A 23,226-nucleotide genomic window follows, 5' to 3' on the forward strand; every position below is an offset into this window, starting at 1 on the left:
GACAGATACAGATGTCGACACGGATACCGACTCCAGTGTCGACGATGATGAGACGAGTGTACCCTCCAATAGATCCACCCGTTATATGATTGAGGCTATGAAAAATGTTTTACACATTTCTGATGATACCCCAGGTACCACAAAAAAGGGTATTATGTTTGGTGAGAAAAAACTACCAGTAGTTTTTCCTGCATCTGACGAATTAAATGAGGTGTGTGAGGAAGCGTGGACTTCCCCAGATAAGAAATTGATCATTTCTAAACGGTTAATGGCTGCGTACCCTTTCCCGCCAGAGGATAGGTCACGCTGGGAAACACCCCCTAGGGTAGATAAAGCATTGACACGCTTATCAAAGAAGGTGGCACTACCGTCTCCGGATACGGCCGCCCTAAAAGAACCTGCTGATAGAAAGCTGGAAAGTACCCTAAAAGCTATATACACACACACACTGGCATTATATTGAGACCCGCTATTGCATCAGCTTGGATGTGCAGTGCTGCTGCTGCGTGGTCAGACTCCCTGTCGGAAAACATTGATACCATGGATAGGGACAATATTTTGCGAACGATTGACCATATAAAAGACGCGGTCTTATACATGCGTGATGCACAGAGGGATATTTGCCGGCTGGCATCAAAAATAAGCGCTATGTCCATTGCCGCCAGATGGGGGTTATGGACTAGGCAATGGTCAGGTGATGCCGACTCCAAGCGGCACATGGAAGTTTTACCCTATAAAGGGGTGGAACTTTTTGGGGAAGGTCTTTCAGACCTCGTTTCCACAGCTACTGCTGGGAAATCGACTTTTTTGCCACAGGCTACCCCACAGCAAAAGAAAGCACCGTATTATCAGGTACAGTCCTTTCGGCCCCAGAAAAATAGGCGGGCTAGAGGCTCATCCTTTCGGCCGAGGGGCAGAGGAAGGGGGAAAAAGCTGCAGCACACAGCTAGTTCCCAGGAGCAGAAGTCCTCCCCTGCGTCCGGTAAGTCCACAGCATGACGCTGGGGCTGCTCAGGCGGAATCGGGAACGGTGGGGGCACGTCTCAGGTTTTTCAGCACACAGTGGGCTCTCTCACAAGTGGATCCCTGGGTCCTTCGAGTAGTATCTCAGGGGTACAGGCTGGAATTCGAGACGTCTCCCCCCCGCCGTTTCCTAAAATCTGCCTTGCCGGCAACTCCCTCTGTCAGGGAGGCAGTGTTGGTGGCTATTCAAAAACTGTATTCACAGAAAGTGATCGTCAAGGTACCCCTCCTTCAGCAAGAAAAGGGTTACTACTCCACAATGTTTGTGGTACCGAAACCGGACGGTTCGGTGAGACCCATCTTAAATTTAAAAACCTTGAACACTTATATCAAAAGGTTCAAGATGGAATCGCTCAGGGCGGTTATTGCGAGCCTGGAGGAGGGGGATTACATGGTATCCCTGGACATCAAGGATGCGTACCTGCATGTCCCCATTTACCCTCCGCACCAGGAGTACCTCAGATTTGTGGTACAGGACTGTCACTATCAGTTCCAGACGCTGCCGTTCGGGTTATCCACGGCACCGAGGGTCTTTACCAAGGTAATGGCCGAAATGATGATACTCCTTCGCAAGAAGGGAGTTTTAATTATCCCGTACTTGGACGATCTCCTGATAAAGGCGAGGTCCAAAGAACAGTTGATAGTGGGGGTGGCACTTTCTCAGGAAGTGCTACAACAGCACGGCTGGATTCTAAACATTCCAAAGTCACAGCTGGTCCCGACGACACGTCTTCTGTTCCTGGGAATGATTCTGGACACAGACCAGAAAAGAGTGTTTCTTCCACTGGAAAAAGCCGAGGAATTGTCATCTCTGGTCAGAGACATCCTAAAACCAGGAAAAGTGTCGGTACATCAATGCACACGAGTCCTGGGAAAAATGATAGCTTCGTACGAAGCAATTCCATTCGGAAGGTTCCACGCAAGGACGTTCCAGTGGGACCTGTTGGACAAATGGTCCGGGTCCCATCTCCAGATGCAACAGCGGATAACCCTATCGGCCAGAACCAGGGTGTCGCTGCTGTGGTGGCTGCAGAGGGCTCATCTACTAGAGGGCCGCAGATTCGGAATACAGGACTGGGTCCTGGTGACCACGGATGCCAGCCTTCGGGGCTGGGGGGCAGTCACAAAGGGAAGAAATTTCCAAGGACTGTGGTCAAATCAGGAGATTTCTCTTCACATAAATATCCTGGAGCTAAGGGCCATTTACAATGCCCTAAGCCAGGCAAGACCCCTGCTTCAAAACCAGCCGGTACTGATCCAGTCAGACAACATCACGGCGGTCGCCCATGTAAACAGACAGGGCGGCACGAGAAGCAGGATGGCGATGGCAGAAGTCACAAGGATTCTCAGATGGGCAGAGAATCATGTGTTAGCACTGACGGCAGTGTTCATTCCGGGAGTGGACAACTGGGAAGCAGACTTCCTCAGCAGGCACGACCTCCACCCGGGAGAATGGGGACTTCATCCAGAAGTCTTCCAAATGCTGGTCAACCGGTGGGAAAAACCACAGGTAGACATGATGGCGTCCCGCCTCAACAAGAAGTTGAAAAGATATTGCGCCCGGTCAAGAGACCCTCAGGCGATAGCGGTGGACGCTCTAGTGACACCATGGGTGTACCAGTCGGTTTGTGTTTCCTCCTCTACCTCTCATACCCAAGGTACTGAGAATAATAAGAAGGCGAGGAGTAAAAACCATACTCGTGGTTCCGGATTGGCCAAGAAGAGCTTGGTACCCGGAACTTCAAGAGATGCTTACAGAGGACCCTTGGCCTCTGCCGCTCAGACAAGACCTGCTGCAGCAGGGACCCTGTCTGTTCCAAGACTTACCGCTGCTGCGTTTGACGGCATGGCGGTTGAACACCGGATCCTGAAGGAAAAGGGTATTCCGGAGGAAGTCATCCCTACCCTGATCAAAGCCAGGAAGGATGTCACCGCAAGACATTATCACCGCATTTGGCGAAAATATGTTGCTTGGTGTGAGGCCATGAAGGCCCCGACGGAGGAATTTCAACTGGGTCGATTCCTGCACTTCCTGCAAACAGGGGTGACGTTGGGCCTCAAATTGGGGTCCATAAAGGTCCAGATTTCGGCTCTGTCGATTTTCTTCCAAAAAGAACTGGCTTCACTGCCCGAAGTTCAGACTTTTGTCAAATGAGTACTGCATATTCAGCCTCCTTTTGTGCCCCCAGTGGCACCTTGGGATCTCAATGTGGTTTTGGCATTCCTGAAATCACATTGGTTCGAACCACTTAAGACTGTGGATTTAAAATATCTCACGTGGAAAGTGGTCATGCTGTTGTCCTTGGCGTCGGCCAGGCGGGTTTCAGAATTGGCGGCTTTGTCTTGTAAAAGCCCTTATCTGATTTTCCATATGGATAGGGCAGAATTGAGGACTCGTCCTCAGTTTCTCACAAAGGTGGTCTCAGCTTTTCACTTGAACCAACCTATTGTGGTGCCTGTGGCTACTAGGGACTTGGAGGATTCCAAGTTGCTGGATGTAGTCAGGGCCCTAAAAATTTATATTTCCAGGACGGCTGGAGTCAGAAAGACTGACTCGCTGTTTATCCTGATTGCACCCAACAAGCTGGGTGCTCCTGCTTCTAAGCAGTCTATTGCGCGCTGGATTTGTAGCACTATTCAGCTGGCACATTCTGCGGTAGGCTTACCGCAGCCTAAATCTGTAAATGCCCATTCCACACGGAAGGTGGGCTCATCTTGGGCGGCTGCCCGAGGGGTCTCGGCTTTACAACTTTGCCGAGCAGCTACTTGGTCAGGGGCAAACACGTTTGCAAAATTCTACAAATTTGATACCCTGGCTGAGGAGGACCTGGAATTCTCTCATTCGGTGCTGCAGAGTCATCCGCACTCTCCCGCCCGTTTGGGAGCTTTGGTATAATCCCCATGGTCCTTACGGAGTTCCCAGCATCCACTAGGACGTCAGAGAAAATAAGATTTTACTTACCGATAAATCTATTTCTCGTAGTCCGTAGTGGATGCTGGGCGCCCATCCCAAGTGCGGATTGTCTGCAATACTTGTACATAGTTATTGTTACAAAAAAATCGGGTTGTTATTGTTGTGAGCCGTCTGTTCAGAGGCTCCTACGTTTGTCATACTGTTAACTGGGTTCAGATCACAGGTTGTACGGTGTGATTGGTGTGATTGGTGTGGCTGGTATGAGTCTTACCCGGGATTCAAAATCCTTCCTTATTGTGTACGCTCGTCCGGGCACAGTATCCTAACTGAGGCTTGGAGGAGGGTCATAGGGGGAGGAGCCAGTGCACACCACCTAGTCCTAAAGCTTTTATTTTTGTGCCCTGTCTCCTGCGGAGCCGCTAATCCCCATGGTCCTGACGGAGTCCCAGCATCCACTACGGACTACGAGAAATAGATTTATCGGTAAGTAAAATCTTATTTTTTCTCTGCACAGAAAAAGGTGCAGGTCACATTTGCTGATTCAAAGGAACTGGATGATCTTTTCAGGGAGCCATGGGCTACTCCTGACAAGAAATTCCAAGTGCTCATGAGGGGCGAAAGGTCTGGGAAACTCCCCCTGCTGTTGATGCGTCAGTATCACGTCTGTCAAAAAAGACAGTACTGCCGATTCCAGGGAATACAGCCTTAAAGGAACCCGCAGACAGGAAAATAGAGACAACCTTAAAATCTATTAATGTTGCAGCAGGGGCCTCCCAAATACCTGTTATTGCAGGTTGTTAGGTGACTCACGCCATACATACTTGGGCTGGTAACCTTCAGGAGGGCCTCACTGGGGATAAGTCCCTGGCTGAAACGGTGACTCTGATTCAGCACATCCAAGAATCTGTCTGCTTCCTCTGTGATACCATAAAAGGTATTGGCGTTATAAATGCCCATACCTCTACCATGGCGATTTCTGCACGCAGAGCGTTGTGGTTATGTCAGTGGGTGGTGGACACGGAGTCTAAAAGGAGTGTGGAAGACTTGCCCTTCAGATGATTGGCTGTTTGGAGGTGAATTAGATACCTGAATTTTGAAGGCTACTGCTGGAAAGTCCACGTACCTCCCCTCTGCTGCTCCACCAGCTAGACGTTCTTACACTAGGCCTTCACTGCAGTCCGTTCAGACAGCGTGCTTTAACGGTAAGGCGAGAAGTGCCTCAAATGCGGCACGAGGCTCCAGAGGTAAGTCATGGAAACCAGCCACCACTTGGTCTCAGGACCAGAGTGTCAGCTCTGTCTCCTCAAAACCCTCCGCATGACGATGTCCCTCCTCTCCAGGGGGATCTCAGGGTGGGAGCTCGTCTGAGATTCTTCAGCTCCATTTGGGACAGCTCCTGCCAGGATGCCTGGGTAAAAGACCTGATCTCCCAGGGCTACAAACTGGAGTTCGAAAGTTCTCCACCTCGCAGGTTTTTCAAGTCGGGTTTGCCGGCTTCAGAAACTATGCGCTTCACAATACGAGAGGCCATTCAAAAGTTAGCCCAGACCCAGGTCATTGTTTCTGTGCCACTTCAGCAACAAGCGAGGGATACTATTCCAGCCTTTATGTAGTACCAAACCTGGACGGTTCAGTGAGGCCCATTTTGAACCTCAAATCGTTAAACCCATATCTACGCGTTTTCCGGTTCAAAATGGAGTCTCTGAGAGCAGTGATTCAGGTCTGGAGGAGGGGGAGTTCTTGGTCTCTCTAGACATAAAGGAAGCTTGCCTCCATATTCCGATATTGCCGCCTTATCAGGCCTACCTCAGGGTTGGAGGAACACTACCAGTTCCAGGCACTACCCTTCGGCCTATCCACGGCCCCAAGGGTCTTCACCAAAGTGATGGCGGAAATGATGTTCCAACTCAGGATTCAGGGAGTGAACATTGTCCCCTACCTGGACGATCTGCTGATAAAGCAAGATCAAAGGAACTTGTGCTGGACAGCATCTGCCGCACGACTGCCCTGTTGTCAAACCACGGTTGGATTCTGAATTTTCAAAAATCCCACCTGGAGCCAACCCAGCGTCTCCAGTTCCTCGGAATTATCCTGGACACGGTGGCTCAGAAGGTCTTCCTTCCTGCAGACAAGGAAAAGGCACTTCAGGAGTTGGTTCGGGCAGTTCTGCAACCAAACAGGGTCTTTGTACACCTTTGCACCTGTCTATTGGGACAGATGGTGGCCTCTTTCGAGGCCATACAATTTGGCAGATTCCATGCAAAGACATTCCAACTGGATCTCCTGAAGAAGTGGTCGGGTTCGCATGTGCAGATGCACCAGGTCATACGTCTCTCACCACAGGCCAGGATCTCTCTCCTGTGGTGGTTGCAACCCTCCAACCTCTTGGAGGGGTGGCATTTCGGGATGCAGGATTGGATTCTCTTGACCACGGACGTGAGCCTCCGGGGCTGGGGAGCTGTCACCCAAGGGGCACAGTTTCAGGGCAGGTGGTCAAGCCTCGAAGCCTGCTTTCCTGTAAACATACTGGAACTCAAAGCGATATATAATTCTACGATACATTTATTGTCATTATCAAATAAAATTTAACAACAAAGTTCATTTGTACAGCACACCAATGATAAAAGCTTGAACATAGGAATCTAAAAACACACAGTAACATGAATTTGAGAGATAAAACATTATTCCCAATGAGCATTCAACATGCGCACAGTAGTCTGGAAGAAGCTATTCCATAGACGATTTGTGTGTGCCTTCATTGATCTGAGATACTTTCCAGAGGGCAATTTAGCAATGAGGTAAGCAGACGGATGGCTAGAATCAGACATTATACACCTAGCTCGATTTGTCAGTCTTGCTGTAAAGAGATCTTTAACAGTCTGCAGCTGGACCCCAATAATGTTACTAGCTATGCAAACCAAGCGCTCTAACTCCCCTTGCTCAGCGCTTGGTTCTCTTAGCTAGTAAAATTATTGGGGTCCAGCTGCAGACTGTTAAAGATCTCTTTACAGCAAGACTGGCAAATGTCTGATTCTAGCCATCCGTCTGCTTATTCGCTGCTGCAGGCTTCTCATCTGTTCCAAGGTCGAGCCATTCAAGTTCAGCCAGACAATGCCACGGAAGTGGCTTACGTCAATCGACAAGGAGGGAGGAAGAGCAGGGCATGCATGCGGGAGCTATCCAAGGTTCTTCTCCGGGTTGAGAGGAATGCAAGGGCGGTATCGCCCATTTTCATTCCAGGCGTAGACAACTGGGAGGCAGACTTCCTAAGTCGTCACGACCTACACCCAGTAGAGTGGGGAGAACCTGCAGGTATTTCGACTGATAACAGATCGGTTGGGCTGTCCGCAGATCGATCTGATGGCCTCTCGGCTCAACAACAAGCTTCAATGCTGTTGTCCCAGGACGAGGGACCCTCTGGCAGTGGCAGTGCTGACAACGCCATGGGTTTACAGACTGGTGTACCTGTTTCCTCCGATTCCGTTGCTTCCCAGGGTTCTAAAAATAATCAGAAGAGAGGGAGTTCAGGCAATTCTCATTGCCCCCAACTGGACTTGAAGGTTTGGTACGCGGATCTTGTGGCCATGGCATTAGAACACCCCTGGCCACTGCCATTCCGGGAGAATCTTCTTCTGCAAGTAACGTCCGTCTACCCAGACTTACGGCGGCTTCGTTTAACGGCATGGCAGTTGAGCGGAACCTTCTAGCTGAGAAGGGAATTCCAGGTAAGGTTATTACCACCATGATTCAAGCCAGGAAAGCTGTCACGTCGAAGCATTACTACCATATCTGGAAACGATACGTCTCCTGGTGTGATGGCCAAAAATATCCACCTGCGGATTTCAACCTTTAAAGCTTTTTGCGTTTTTTACAGGCTGGTGTGGATATGGGCCTAAGGTTGGTCTCCGTAAAGGTTCTGATGTCGGCCTTGTCCATTTTCTTTCAGAAGAAATTGGCTGCTTTGCCTGAGGTACAGACGTTCCTGCAGGGTGTCCTTCACATCCAGCCTCCTTTTGTGCCACCCACGGCACCTTGGGATCTACAAGTGGTTCTGACCTTTGTACAGTCCTCTTGGTTTGAACCTCTGATATCGGTAGAGGTCAAGTACCTTACGTGGAAGACAGTCATGCCCTTGCCTTGGCTTCTGCCAGGCGCATTTCAGAACTTAGCGCTTTGTCCTGTAGGAGTCCCTACCTGGTCTTTCATGAGGACAGAGCGGAACTCAGGACTCGACAACAATTCCTGCCAAAGGTGGTTTCTGCATTCCACCTAAATCAGGCTATTGTGGTTCCGATGGCTTCGGCCACTTCCTCAATTCCTGAGTCCTTGGATGTGATGTGAGTCCTGAGGATTTATGTCAAGAGGACTGCTGCTGTCCAAAAGTCGGATTCCATCATTGTGTTGTATGGTGGTCACAAAAAGGGTTGTCCTGCGTCAAAGCAGTCTGTTGCCCGTTGGATTAGGCTTTCTATTCAACAGGCCTACGCTAAGGCAGTCTTGCCTATTCCTCGGTCTGTCAAGGCCCACTCTACCAGGTCTGTGGGTTCTTCCTGGGCGGCAGCCCGTGGTGTCTCTGCCTTGCAACTGTGCCGGGCTGCTACCTGGTTGGGGACAAACACGTTTGTAAAGTTTTACAGGTTTGATACCCTGGCTACAGAGGATGCCCAGTTTGGACATACGGTACTGCAGACGTATCAGTATGTTCCCACCTGTTCTGGGAGCTTTGGTACGTCCCCATCGTACTAAGGGGGTAATTCCGAGTTGATCGCAGCAGCAAATTTGTTAGCAGTTGGGCAAAACCATGTGCACTGCAGGAAGGGGGGGGGGGGGGGGGACAGATATAACATTTGCAGAGAGAGTTAGATTTGGGTGGGTTATTTTGTTTCTGTGCAGGGTAAATACTGGCTGCTTTATTTTTACACTGCAGTTTAGATTTCAGTTTGAACACACCCCACCCAAATCTAACTCTCTCTGCAAATGTTATATCTGCCACACCTGCAGTGCAAATGGTTTTGCCCAACTGCTAACAAATTTGTTGCTGCGATCAACTCAGAATTACCCCCTAAGGCCCTCATTCCGAGTTGTTCGCTCGGTAATTTTCTTCGCATCGCGGCGATTTTCCGCTAATTGCGCATGCGCAATGTTCGCACTGCGACTGCGCCAAGTAAATTTGCTAAGAAGTTTGGTATTTTACTCACGGCATTACGAGGTTTTTTCTTCGTTCTGGTGATCGGAGTGTGATTGACCGGAAGTGGGTGTTTCTGGGCGGAAACTGGCCGTTTTATGGGTGTGTGTGAAAAAACGCTGCTGTTTCTGGGAAAAACGCGGGAGTGGCTGGAGAAACGGGGGAGTGTCTGGGCGAATGCTGGGTGTGTTTGTGACGTCAAACCAGGAACGACAAGCACTGAACTGATCGCACTGGAAGAGTAAGTCTAGAGCTACTCAGAAACTGCACAGAAAAATCTTTTCGCAATATTGCGAATACTTCGTTCGCAATTCTGCTAAGCTAAGATGCACTCCCAGAGGGCGGCGGCTTAGCGTGTGTAATGCTGCGAAAAGCGGCTAGCGAGCAAACAACTCGGAATGAGGGCCTAAGTGTCCCCAGTATCCCTTATGGATGATAGAGAAAAAAGGATTTTAATTACCTACCGGTAAATCCTTTTCTCGTAGTCCATAAGGGATACTGGGCGCCCGCCTCTGTGCTTCGACTTTCCTGCAAGTTATTGTTCTTGTGTAAAATTGTTTACATCAGCTGTTGCTGTTTCTGGTTTCACTAGCTGTTGCTAGTATGTTTGATCTGATGTGTGCTGGTTCGTTAATCTCACCACTAGTTGTATTGTCATGTTTCCTTCTTTCAAGTACGTCCATCTCCTTCAGGCTCAGTTTTCCTAGACTTTAGCTGTGAGGGAGGGCATAGAGGGGAGGAGCCAGCACACCCTGTTGAAGAAATTTAAAGTGCACCGGCTCCTTTGGGCCCCATCTATACCCCATCGTACTAAGTGTCCCCAGTATCCCTTATGGACTACGAGAAAAGTATTAAAATACTCTTTTTACTGTTTTAGAAGAATTATAACAGCCATTTGACACAACTTAAGAACCCCAAACACTTTTATTATTGCCACTAATAGACTTTTATACTGTTATCCAATATTAGTATGTCTTTCTTTGAGGTACAGGCAGATTTCCCCATTTTCACATATACTTCTTAACCAATTTAAATCCAGCGGGAGCGCGCATGTTGGCTTTAAGTGAAATTATTGGGTGATTTGCACAATACGTTAATACCCATGAAAACTTTTCACTTTTGCCTGCATTTGAATTTACCCCTTATGTTTGGAAATTTTATATTTTTAATGTATCCCAAGTTGCTGTATTGTACAGTACATCTCTGGAGCAACACTTTTCATGATATATGTGAATAAAACGAGGCAATAACTAACTCCCTTACTCAAATTACTACCCCAGTCGTGTGATATTTGCTTTTACAGTGCACAAACTATCTTTAATGTTTTTTCTTTTTCTTTCTTTATCTTGTAGAGATTCTGGAGTATGCGCGGATGATTGGGATTGATCCAGATGCTGAACCTGAGCTCATGTGGTTAGCTCGTGAAGGGATTGTGGCTCTTCTGCCTCCAAACTGGAAGCCGTGGTAAGAAAGCAGGTGTCAGCATGTCATGTTACTGTACCTTGTTGTGGGTGAGAGCTGGCCTTGAGGTTGGATACCTCATGAATAACCGTGTGGCCTTGGTGCTTATAACTTCACTGTGAATTAAAAATCTGGATTCAAAAATGTATATTATGTTGTGTAAAAGATTAACCAAGGAGAGCAGGTATGGAATTAATCATTATTTATCTTAAAAATTTACTTTCTTACCATTTTATTAATGTTCAGCCCTTTTTTGCATTGTTTTTGTACCATAATATCAGCATTTGTGCTATTTTTGTATTGGTTGTGACTCAAACATTATCCCTTGATTCGTGCCGCTTTCCATCAAATAGCAATAAGTGCATCTGATGAAGCGGCGATTTATATATTGTACACATGATGGAGCAAATGGATCTTCAGACTTTTTCTGTGCTGGTGTACCTGTGCATTGGTCCTGCACAAGTAAAACTTGATGGACATGATTCAGGTCCCGATGCAGAGCATAGTGAAAAGTACCGGACCCATACTGTGCATGTGCAGTACAGGTCTGCGACGTAGGTCGCGCTGTGGCATCAAACTGTCAGTGATTGACAGTCTGATGTCATTTAGGGGCAGGGAGGGGGCGCCTCCGGCCTCCGTTTCTCAAAAAGGAGGCATGTCGCTACTGTTGCGGGTAAGGTATGAGTCCATGATCTCCGTCAGGTGACTGAGATTACCTGGGCTCTAGGTAGGACCTGTGGTAGCCGACTTGCATGACCCCTTTTGTCACGCAGCCAGACGATGATGTCGCACATGATTCAATACTGCGTCCTAGGACTCGGTTCTCCGGCTGCATTACCATATTAGTGCTATAGCTGCTGCTTCCATCCACACCTGAATTAGCCCCATATTTTGTATAGTCAAACAATATTGCTTTTATGTCCCAAGTAGTTACTACTGTATAGGCCAAAATAGTACCTTTGTGATATCCGTATTTACTACTATATAGTCGGCAATACTTCCTATGTGATGTCAGTAGGTACTACAGTATAGGCTGCAATAGTGCTGTTGTGATATCAGTATTTACTACTGTATAGTCAGTGGGTGTGGATTACAGTCAATAGGTCTACCACTAATGGTAGACATGCATTAGGGCGACAGTCAAAAGGTCGACATGGAATAGGGTGACAGTAGGAAAGGTCGACAGGATCGAAAAGGTTGATATGTAAATGAACGACACAAAAAAGGTAGACACAAATATTTGTACTTTTTTTGGGGGGGGGGGGGATTGTCACTGTTCTGCCACAAACAAGCCCCATTGCTGTACCACATTCGCTAGCCATGCTTCAGGCAAGGTGCCTCGCCCCGCTACCACAGCGTTTGTCCCAGATTACTATTCCCAATCGTAGTCCACGTGGATGGTAAAGTATGAAAAAGTTGAAAAAAATAAAAGGAATGATACTTGTGACTACCATATATGTCTCGGCCTTTTGACCCTGTTGTCCTAATGCATGTCTACCATTAGTGGTAGACTATTGACTGTGGATCTTTTTAGAGTAGATCTATAGTCCGGATACCATAGTCAGCAATACTGCCTTTGTGATATCAGTATTTACTACTGTATAGACTGCAATACTGCCTTTGTGATATCAGTATTTACTACTGTATAGACTGCAATACTGCCTTTGTGATGTCAGTATTTACTACTGTATAGACTGCAATACTGCCTTTGTGATGTCAGTATTTACTACTGTATAGACTGCAATACTGCCTTTGTGATGTCAGTAGTTACTTTAGTCAAAGCAGCAAAAGTGCCTTTGTGTTGTCAGTAGCTGCTACTATATAAGCTACTATTCTGCCTTTGTGATGTCAGTATTTACTATGGTCAAAGCAGCAAAAGTGCCTTTGTGATGTCAGTAGTTACTAGGCTGCAATACTGCCTTTGTGATGTCAGTAGTTACTACTATATAGGCCATATAGTGTCTTGGTGATGTCAGTAGTTACTACTATATAGACTGCAATACTGCCTTTGTGATGTCAGTAGTTACTACTATATAGGCTATATAGTGTCTTGGTGATGTCAGTAGTTACTACTATATAGACTGCAATACTGCCTTTGTGATGTCAGTATTTACTATGGCATACCTCCCAACTTTGAATTCTTTTGAGTCTGGACACGCGCGTCCCTAAAAAGGGGTGTGGCCTCAGGTGGTAGGGGTATGGCTACGGCAGTGCGCACACCACCTATTCAGAGATCACTCGCTACTGAGCAGAGCAGAGCAGCGAGTGATCAAAGCCTCCCACAACAGCCCCCCTGCCCGCGGGACACTGTGACCCGCGGGAGGGACAGTGTCCGAATAGCGGGCCTGTCCTGCTGAAATCGGGACACTTGGGAGGTATGCTATGGTCAAAGCAGAAAAAGTGCCTTTGTGATGTCTGTAGTAACAACTGTATAGTCAGCAATAGTGCCCTGTTATGTCAGAATTAACTACTGTATAGTGCCTTTGTGGCAAGTTATGAACAGTAAAAACTAATTTAGACACACTTTTTAGTACATATGAATAAAGTTTAAGTTTTAATAAAGCTGTACGAATCCGTTTTGGTCATCAGTGCACCCTGATAGATATTGAACAACAGCATTGTCCCTTCTTCTTTATGTTGCCTTCACTTGAACAGGGTCTTATCGGTGCGTTAAAAGTCATGTCTATCTGACAAACGCCTGTGCAAAAATGAAAGTTGAATCAAATGACCCATAAAATAGCTGTATTTTTAACAGGTTTTTATTAGGCCAGTTATTATATAGGCATTTTACTGTGTGTATATTTTGAGATAAATACTTTTGTATTTATACGGGACACGTATGAATTACACTGGTTCTGTGTCTGATTAAAACCAGGTGAAATACAGGCTTGAATGTAGTCAGCCCTAAAATATGTTTCAGCAATTTTAACATTAACATGAATATTTGTATAGCAAATATCAAAAACTGAGGGCCAAATTCAGACCTGATCGCTATGCTGCAAATTTGCAGAGGTCTGCGATCAGATAGTCGCTGCCCAGGGAGAGTGAAAATCCGTCCAGTGCAAGTGTGCGAATACATGTGTACGCCGTGCGAAAACTTTGCCAGGCAGCGGACATCTGCAAATCCGTTTGCAACTTACTCACCATTGAATGTTTCTGCTGTGGGGTACACTGGGCTCCACAGGGAATGACATTGGGGTGTAGAGTAGGATCTTGATCCGAGGCACCAACAGGCTAAAAGCTTTGACTGTTCCCAGAATGCATAGCGCCGCCTCTTCTATAACCCCACCTCCGTGCACAGGAGCTCAGTTTTGTAGTTGGTGCCATGCAGTGCAGGCATACAACAGGGGGGCTGCTCCAGCAGCCCTGAGAAGAGCTTTTTAAAGTGAAAAATGAAGACTTCAAGGGCTGCAGCAGAGGCACTGTAAAGGCCAGTGCTCACTGGCCGATGCGGGAGAGATGTGTGCTGAGCGTGCGCGGGGAGACGGCGGGTGAAATGAGTGACCCGCTAGGCCAATCTAGCACCAGCGATAGCGATGTGCGGGGCTGCGCATCGCTATCGCTGTAGGGAGTACACACAGAGCGATCAGGCTTAAAATCTAAGCAATGTAGTCAGATTGCTTAGATTTTAAGAAGCGATCGCTCCGTGAGTACCCCCCTTAAGTGTTAGATCTCCTGCTGCAGCTCCATCACCTCCCATAGCGGCGCTGTATACTCCCGCGCCCTGGTTGTCGGGTACTTACAGTGGAGTCTCCGGTTCTTCTTCGTCAGTCACACATACCACCGCTGCCCTCCTGAATCGTGAGGCCGCGCACAGGGAAGGAGGTAACAGGGGCCCCCCAGGAGGGACCCGCGGGAAATCGCAATCCGGTGCGGCCGGTAGGAGGCAGGCCACGCGTGCTGGCGTGGACACTGTGGTAGTACAGGGACCCCACTAGACCACCAGGGCAAGGGCACAGGTCGGTTTTATTAAAAACCGTTTATTATATAGCCCACAGTACCCGGGGGGGAAGTCCAGCAGGGGGATAAGGCTTTGACCTGTAGCCCCTCCCCCAGCCCCAGGGTGCCATTTATAGTAAATGTTCTTTCCCTGGAGCTGCATAACTCTCTCTCTCTCTCCCTCACTCCCTGTCAGCGTTTGGGCGCCATTAGGACAAGCTGAGCTGATCCTGGGACTGTTGGGGCAAATCCTCCTCTGTATAGCCGCCTGCATGTCAGCGCTGTGCATTTTACAGGACACTTAAGTATTCTACATAAGAGAGTGCATTTAGTCGGGGTTATTTAGTTACAAGTACCCTGTGATATACAGTCTTTACTGTGCATTGTTATATCTATTGAGTGTGTAGCTATACTTAGTATTACTCTGTATTGCTAGTCCAGTGCAGTTTTATTGCATGTCATAATTTCTGCATTGTTCAATGTGACTCTGTGTGTGTGCATATAGCTGCTGTGTGACCTCCATTTCGTGTATCTCACTCAGTTTGCTATCCCTGTATTCTATAACCTGAGTGGGCTGCGTGCGTCAGGGTTATTATTTAATATAGGTGTTTCAAAAGATATACTTATTGTGTATTTCTCAGATGTCCTAGAGGATGCTGGGGACTCCGTAAGGACCATGGGGTATAGACGGATCCGCAGGAGCTTGGGCACACTATAAAGACTTAAACTGGGTGTGAACTGGCTCCTCCCTCTATGCCCCTCCTCCAGACCTCAGTTAGACTTTGTGCCCAGGAGTGATGGGTCACACAGTAGGGGAGCTCTCCTGAGTTTCTCTAAAAGACTTTGTTAGGTTTTTTATTTTCAGGTAGACCTGCTGGCTACAGGCTCCCTGCAACGTGGGACTGAGGGGAGAGAAGCAGGACCTACTTCTTCTTAGTTTAAAGGCTCTGCTTCTTGGCTACTGGACACCATTAGCTCCAGAGGGTTCAATCACTTGGTGCGCCTAGCTGCTTGTTCCCGGAGCCACACCGTCACCCCCTCACAGAAGCCAGAAGAAAGAAGCCGGGTGAGTATGTGAAGAACAGAAGACTTCAGTGACAGCAGAAGACATCAGTAACGGAGGTACAGCGGTCGCGCTGCGCTCCATGCTCCCACACAATGGCACTCGCAGGGTGCTGGGGGGGGAGCGCCCTGGGGGGCAGGTTACTGTTGTTTTTAATTAGACTGGCTTTGAAAACGTGTTCGGTGCCCGGGCACCGTGTCTCATTCCCCCGCCAGCATGGTAGAGCGCGCTACGCGCCTTGACCCCCCGCCTCCGGCGTCGACGGGTGCAGGGCGCTGGGGAGGGGAGCACCCTGAGCAGCAAACTATATTTGTTTTATTTTGTGGCCAGAAGGGTTTGTGTTTGCGCTGCCGGGGGGCTCCGTGTCCCGGACCCCCGCCAGCACGTGTTAGTGCACTGCGTGCCTTTTTCTCCCCCGCCGATGGCTCCCAAAACGGGTGCAGGGCGCTGGGGAGGGAGCGCTCTGAGCAGCATATTACATATTGCGGGGGATAGAGAGGAACAAGAGGCTTATGTTGGCGCAGGCGGGGGCTCCGTGTACCGGACCCCCGCCGGCGCGTGTTAACGCGCTGCGCGACCTTTCTGCCCCGCTGCCGGCTTCCAGGGCCCCGGGCGCCGCAAGCAATACGGCGGTCCCGCGCCGATGCTCCCACACACCAACGTTTTACCTGGGTGCAGGGCGCAGGGGGGGGCGCGCCCTGAACAGCAGTTTAGATAGTATATAGTGTATCTAGACTATATACGAGGCCAGCCAGTATATTTATGATAAGGGGCGGCAGAGCGCCGAGAAGGGGCGGAGCTTAGCCCCTCAGAGAGTCGGCGCCATTTTCTTCAAGATCCTCGCCAGGACTTGCTGTATAGTAAGATGGAGGGGGGGCACAGTGGTTTTAATGCTATAGGGGTGTCATATAGCATTAAGTTTGATAATGGACGCATATTCCTTGTTGTAATACGTAATTTCCCTGTTTCCCTGTTTGTTTACCCACTATCGGTTAGTCGACATATGTCGGCAGGCGTGAGGGCTTGGTCATGAGCTGCTGTGGGGATAACCGACGGCTTCGCCGGTGCATGGCAATACTTGATTTGGAAAATTAAGTAAAGGCAGATTAGTGTTTGTGTGCTTAAAACAGTAAACACGATAGGGAAGATACAGCCGTTTGTGGATGCCCTGTCGGCATCAACGGTATTTCCTGGATAAAGAATTATCAGGCTGTCATTGCCTTGTACCTGTATGTATGTATGTATGTATGTATGTATGTATATATATATATATATATATATGTATATTTATAGGTATATGTGGGGGGAGTGTTATCAAAATTGTATTTATATGCTTCCCTCAGACCCCTCGGAGTTTCGTGGTTATTAGTATTTTTTGCCCACTTACTTTTCCTTGCGGTCGACATTTACTAAGTTTCTGTCGACCATAACGTTCCTGGTAGATCCACATCGTGGGCATGTCAGTACATGGTCATACACATTCGCAACACATTACTGTCACTAGAGACCTGACAGGTCGGGACAATCCACTTGCGTATAGGTTATATCTATGTGTATATATATATATATATATATATGTAGATATATATATATGTAGATATATATGTAGATATATATATATGTAGATATATATGTAGATATAGGTTATATATGCATCGTTAGGATATGTGTTTTATTGTGTATTACATGATGTATATCCATGAAGGCTGAAATAATGGTATTCTTATCATGTGCTGATCGCTCTATTGCTTAAGCTCTAGATTGGCCGTGACGAGTTGGTTTCGATCCTCTCAAGGAGTCCAATTATTCTTCTCTTCACAACGCGGAGAGAAAATCATGACAGTCAACTCCTGGTCGACGCAGAGCCCGGTCGCAAAGGATCATACACAGGCAGCTAAGTGAAATTTTATGTCTATACTTTGACCTTATTTGCACTGCATGCACTTGAGGGAGTGTTGTGTTCGGGTAGGCATCCGACAAAATTACCCTACCCAGAGTGGGTAGGCTTGCCTATGTTTATTCTATCGTATAACATTACAGCAGGCTGCCAAGTGACAGCAGGAGCTGTGACCGGATAAATGCGGAGGATGTCTCCGGGATATGCTGGTGGGAGGTATACAGCTGTTTAGTGTGGCCTCTGGTCAGTCAATCTCGGCGGATACCACTGGTAAGTTTAACTTCGTGAGTTAGCCTCCTTCGCAACAGTGGGTGACGCATTATTTTGTGGGATGCAGTCGTTTTAACCGTTGCAATACCGTTCTTTTCTTTTCCTTTTCTGTGCAGACAGTGGAGGGTGAAAAGGTAGGTGTTCTGCAGCCTTGTTAGGTTCGCAGAAGTGGATGTCGTTTCTGTTTCCTCTACATCCACCTCTTGTTGCTGAGTATATCGGGCTGGTCCTCACTTCGGTGAGCACTCGTCTACTAATTTTCAGTTAGTCCAGGAATAGACTAGGACCTGTGAGTTATTTATAGAATCCACAGGGGGACATTCTGACTTACGGTTGTTTCCCTTACTGTTGTTTCTAATAGATCTTGCCGTTCCCCTCCGGAAGGGGAGGTAGTACGCAACGCCATACAAAGGTGCGTCAGGTTCAGGACATTGTCTGATTGTCCCTGTATCAAGGTGCAAATTGTTGTTTCTCTCTGACTGTTCTTCGGCACAGGGATTGACTGTTGTTCCCAACGACGCAGAGGTCGAAAGTGGGTTTCAGAGTAGATACTGACCGGTTAAGGTTCAGTGTTTTTCCTGTGGAAAGAGGTCTGAGGATCCAGAGTTGGATCGACTTTGAGGTGACACCTCATCAATATGTTTCTGTTAATAAAACAGATGGGTGCGGCCTAAGAGGTCTTTTTTCGGTAAGCAGGTCTAATACCAGGGTGGTGTTCAAGAGACCAGTTAGAAGTGTGATCCGGGTCTCACATGCGCATGCACCGGAATATAATCCTAACGGCCAGGACATCGATCCTGTGATGTCTTCTCGGTTCTCTCCTTCTAGAGGAATGAAGGTTTGGGATCCAGGTTTAGATCCTGGTGTCCGTGCATACAGATCTCCGAAGCTGGGGAGCAGTCCTTTGCAAGGGACGTATTTCCGGAGGAAAAGGTCATGTTGGGAAGCTTGTCTGTTATAAGCTTTCTTGAATTAAGAGCTATTTTCGACGAACGTATTCTTCGTGTTCTGCCCGTGTTAGTTTTGCCAGACGACTTGTCAGCAGTGGCGTAAGTAAGCCGCTATGGCGGAACAAGGAGCAAAGCAGCAATGGCGGAAGATGCACAGTTTGCAGTTGAGTGGGAAGTCTGGTAATCGCTATGTTAACAGTCTTCGTTCCGGAGGTAAATGACGGTGAAATAGAGTTCCTCTGCTGCCGCGATATCCAGCCGGGAAAAATTCAGTCGTCATCGGGAAGCTTTCCCAGACGTGACAAGTCTTTTAAGGAGTGTCGCAATTGGACATGTTGGCGTCTCGCCTCAACGAGAGGCCTCAGGGAGATTGCTCCAGGTCAAGTAACACTCAAGATATAGCAGTGGCCATCCTCGTAACACCGTGGGTGGTCTTGGTCGGTCTATGTGGCCTCTCCGCTTTCACTTTTCTGACGATGGTAAGTGTAAGAGAATCAAAGGGTTCCGGTGATCCTCTTGAATCTGGTCTAGCCAGCGAGGGTTGGCTATCCAGTTTTTCAGGGTTTACTCATAGAAGATTACTGCCCTCTTATTCTACGTGAGGTTATGTTACAACAAGATCAGGGCGTGTATCATGACTTACCGCGGCTGACGGCGGGACGGTTGAATGCCATATCCTAAGCCGAACGGGTGTTCCCAGTGAAGTCGTTTCCTCCATTCTTCAGGCTAGGAGAGAACTAACGGAAAAGCATTACCACCGTAGTTGGAGGAGTTATGTGTCTTGGTGTGTATTCAGGAAGGCTCCTATGGCAGACTTTCAGCTAGGTCGTGCTTATCCATACTTTACTAGCCGGTGTGGATGCAAGCCTAATAAGTTTCTTTACAAGATTTCTCTCTTGGAAAGTGGTCATGCTATTGGCTTTGACGTCTGCAAGGCTGGTGTCGGAAGTAGTGGTTTTGTCTCACAAGTGCCTTGTTTGATCTTTCAGGTGGATAGAGAGGAATTGTGTACTCGGTTGGTAGTTCTACCAAGAGTGGTTTCTGGGTTTCGCAGAAATCGGCCTATTTTGATGCCGGTGGTTTATTAGGCATTAGCTGATTCAAATTCCCTTGGTCTAGCCAGGGATTTGAGTTGTAGGTTGCCGATTTGGGCTCAGTTTGGAGAAACGGAGGCTCTTTGTCTGGTAGGTTCCCAACATGGTTTGGGAGTCTGCGTTCTGCAGTCTGTTACACGCTGAATCTGTGATGCGGTTTGGCATGTTCGTTCTACGGCTGGATTGCAGTTACCGAAGTCGGTGGAAGCCCACTCTAATGGAATGATGGGCTCTTCTTGGGCGGATGCCCGAGGAGTCTCGGTGGTTCAACTTTGCCGAGCGGATTCTTGGTCGGGATCAAACGCTTTTGCTATGCTCTACAAGTTCGATGCCCTGGTTTTTTTGGGGGACCTTTGTTTGCTCATTCGGTGCTGCAGAGTCGTCCGCACTCTCCCGCCCGTTTTGGAGCTTTGGTATAATCCCCATGGTACTTACGGAGTCGGCAGTTCTGGGACACCTTTAGTAACCGGGACTTTGGGTGATTATATCTCCACACTGTTTGTTGCAGCTTTCTGGATGTCTTCTGATTCATGCTGTTTTTTAATCCTTGTTTGTAAGTGTGTCTTGTAATAAATTTATCCTTAACCAAACACACAGACGGTATTGCACTATTACTATTCTCTATTTCAAGCTCCTATGGGAACGGTATCTATGGAGTAAAACCAACTAGAAGAGACCCCATTTACTACATGCAAATTTACCAGCTATAATCTGTGAGTGGGACCATTGAATAATAAAACCACACTTTTGTTCAAATGGGATACACTATGTGTTGTATTTTTCTGTAATTTTCCTTAGCCCATTGCTAACTGATGTGGAGCAGGAATCTTTCCTTTAAATTTGCTGTGTAAGCCATTTCTTTTTACCTCTCGGATTCTGGTGTGATAAGGCGGCGCCACTTGGTTTCACTAATTGTGGATGTATGGTTCCCCAGCATCCTCTAGGATGTATGAGAAAATAGGATTTTAGTACCTACCGGTAAATCCTTTTATCTTTGTCCGTAGAGGATGCTGGGCGCCCATCCCAGTGCGTACTGTGTCTGCAGTTATTGTTTTTGGTTACACTCTAGTGTTCTTTCTTCTGTCAGACTGTTGCGGACATTGTTCATACCATGGCATGCGGTGTCTTATTATTGGTTGTGTTGCCACACAGGTTGTGTTGCATATTCTCTCAGCATGTGGCTGTGTATTTTTCATGCCGTCGGCTGGTTTTCTGTTGAATGCCACGTTCTGCGGTGTGTTCGTGGTATGAGCTGGTATGACACTCACCGTGTTTATAAATTCTTTCCTCGAAATGTCCATCTCTCCTGGGCACAGTGTTCTAACTGAGGTCTGGAGGAGGGGCATAGAGGGAGGAGCCAGTTCACACCCAGTTTAAGTCTTTATAGTGTGCCCAAGCTCCTGCGGATCAGTCTATACCCCATGGTCCTTACGGAGTCCCCAGCATCCTCTACGGACTAAGAGAAAAGGATTTACCGGTAGGTACTAAAATCCTATTTTTTCACTGTGAATTTTAGTCACCATATACTTCTGGAATTCTCTGCTTGTGCAAATACACTACACAGGGGTTCTTATCAGGTATTGTGCTGCTGTTATTGTACTGGGTTGTATTTAATTGAGCTTTCAGATATGTCAGCTACAAGGGGCGACGGAGCTGGGGCTGATCTCACATTGCGTGGTGGTGACGCTGCAGACACGTTTGGGGAGAATATAGCAGCTGAGGGTTCTGGGGGTTCCTTACCCCCCAGTGGGACTGTAGCAACGGGGGTTGGAAATGACCCGCCTTGGGCTACTTTTTTCATGCTCTTGAGTACGCTAGTAACTAGACTTGCAGCACCCTATGGGACTTCCTGTGCTGGTACAACCGCTTATGGTCCCTGCGGTTAATCCGCCATGGGCAGATCAACTGTCCTCTCAGTTACAGCAATTGAACCAATCACTGACTGACTAAACAGAAATCTAACCCTCGCCCGCCCAAGACCACAGGGTCCTCTAAGCGGGCTATTACTACCTCACAATCCACCAACGTCCCAGACACCTCGTCTGATGAGGGTGGCGTATATACTGACCCCACAGATTCTGATCCTGATGCTTCTGATGGGGAATCTGTTTCACAGGTGGATGTTCCTGACATGTTGGAATCTATCAGGCTAATTCTTCAAATTACTGATGACCCGTAGCCGGAGGCTGCCCCTATGAAACCGGACAGGTTTAAACGTCATAAAGTAGTTAAACACAGGTTTTACCTCATTCTGACCATTTAGTTGACATACGTTAGGAATCCTGGGAAAATCCAGGAAAGAAATTCACTCCTCACAGGAAGATGCTGGCTCGCTATCCCCTCGCAGCGGAGCTAAGTAAAAATTGGGAGTCACCCCCGCTAGTGGATTCGCAGGTGGCGCGGCTGGTGGTATCCTCTGCTCTGCCTGTAACTGCCTTCACGTCTCTGAAAGAACCGACGGATAAGCGTTAGGAGGGTTGTTTAAAGGCGATTTGCACTCTAACGGGTGCTGCGCATCGGCGCACCATTGCAGCGACATGGACTGCAGAGGCTATTGAAGCGTGGGCACAGGAGTTGGAAGCTGATATGTCTTCCAATGCTTCTGATCATGCTAGACAATGTCTATCGTATATTGTCACAGCTTCTCATTACGTTAAGTAGGGAAGCCAATCCTGGGCCATTTTTTCAATCCCGGGTATCGGGATTGAAAAATGGTCAATCCTGGGATTCCCTGGATACCCGGGATTGGCTATTCCCTATGTCTCCACCCCCTCGCCACGCCCGCCCCGCACACACAATACTCGCCAAACTCCGGGGTCGGGCGGGTGGGTAACATCATTCTCTCTCAGCGGGGGGCAGCGGCGAGCGGCAGGAAACAAATCGTGACCTGTGACTGCACGTCACGCTGCACTGGGGAGCTGGGAGGAGGGAGCCAGGCAGCATGCGAGCGTCCTGAGGATGCTCAACGCTGATCCCTCAATCCCCGGGATTGGAGCTTCCAATCCCGGGAATGAATCCCGTCTGTTTTTGGCCCTAAATCCCGGGATCCCCCCGATCCCGGGATTGGCCTCCCTAACGTTAAGGAGGCGGCTTCTGATGCTGGTATTCTGGCGGCCAAGGCTTCTACTACGTCCATACTGGCTCGCCGGATTCTCTGGCTGCGGTCCTGGTCCATGGATCTGGACTCTAAGAAAACCCTGGAGGTGCTCCCTTTTAAGAGAGACATTCTTTTCGGAGAAGACCTTAACAAGATAGTGGCTGACTTAGCTTCTGCTAAAACAGCATGTCTACCTAGTACTGCTCCTTTGGTACCGAAGGCTAAGAATACTTCCTTTCACTCCTTTCGTCCTTCAGGGAAAGCAAAGGGTCAGGCGTACCCGAAACAGGCTCACACTTCCAAACCTACTAAGCCCAAACGGGCCTGGGCTGC

General features: G+C 48.1%; 1 protein-coding gene across 3 annotated transcripts in view; it reads left to right on the top strand.

Moving 5' to 3' along the window:
• The window catches only part of CEP164 (centrosomal protein 164), a 264,993-nt gene that overhangs the window by 23,598 nt on the left and 218,169 nt on the right, over positions 1-23,226 (top strand). For all 3 annotated transcript variants that reach the window (XM_063943313.1, XM_063943315.1, XM_063943314.1), the window contains exon 3: positions 10,475-10,586. In XM_063943313.1, coding sequence (XP_063799383.1) covers positions 10,475-10,586 — 112 coding nt within the window. The remainder of the gene's footprint in view (positions 1-10,474; positions 10,587-23,226) is intronic.

The sequence above is a fragment of the Pseudophryne corroboree genome, chromosome 10 (genome assembly GCF_028390025.1).
Source record: "Pseudophryne corroboree isolate aPseCor3 chromosome 10, aPseCor3.hap2, whole genome shotgun sequence".
Taxonomy (NCBI): domain Eukaryota; kingdom Metazoa; phylum Chordata; class Amphibia; order Anura; family Myobatrachidae; genus Pseudophryne; species Pseudophryne corroboree.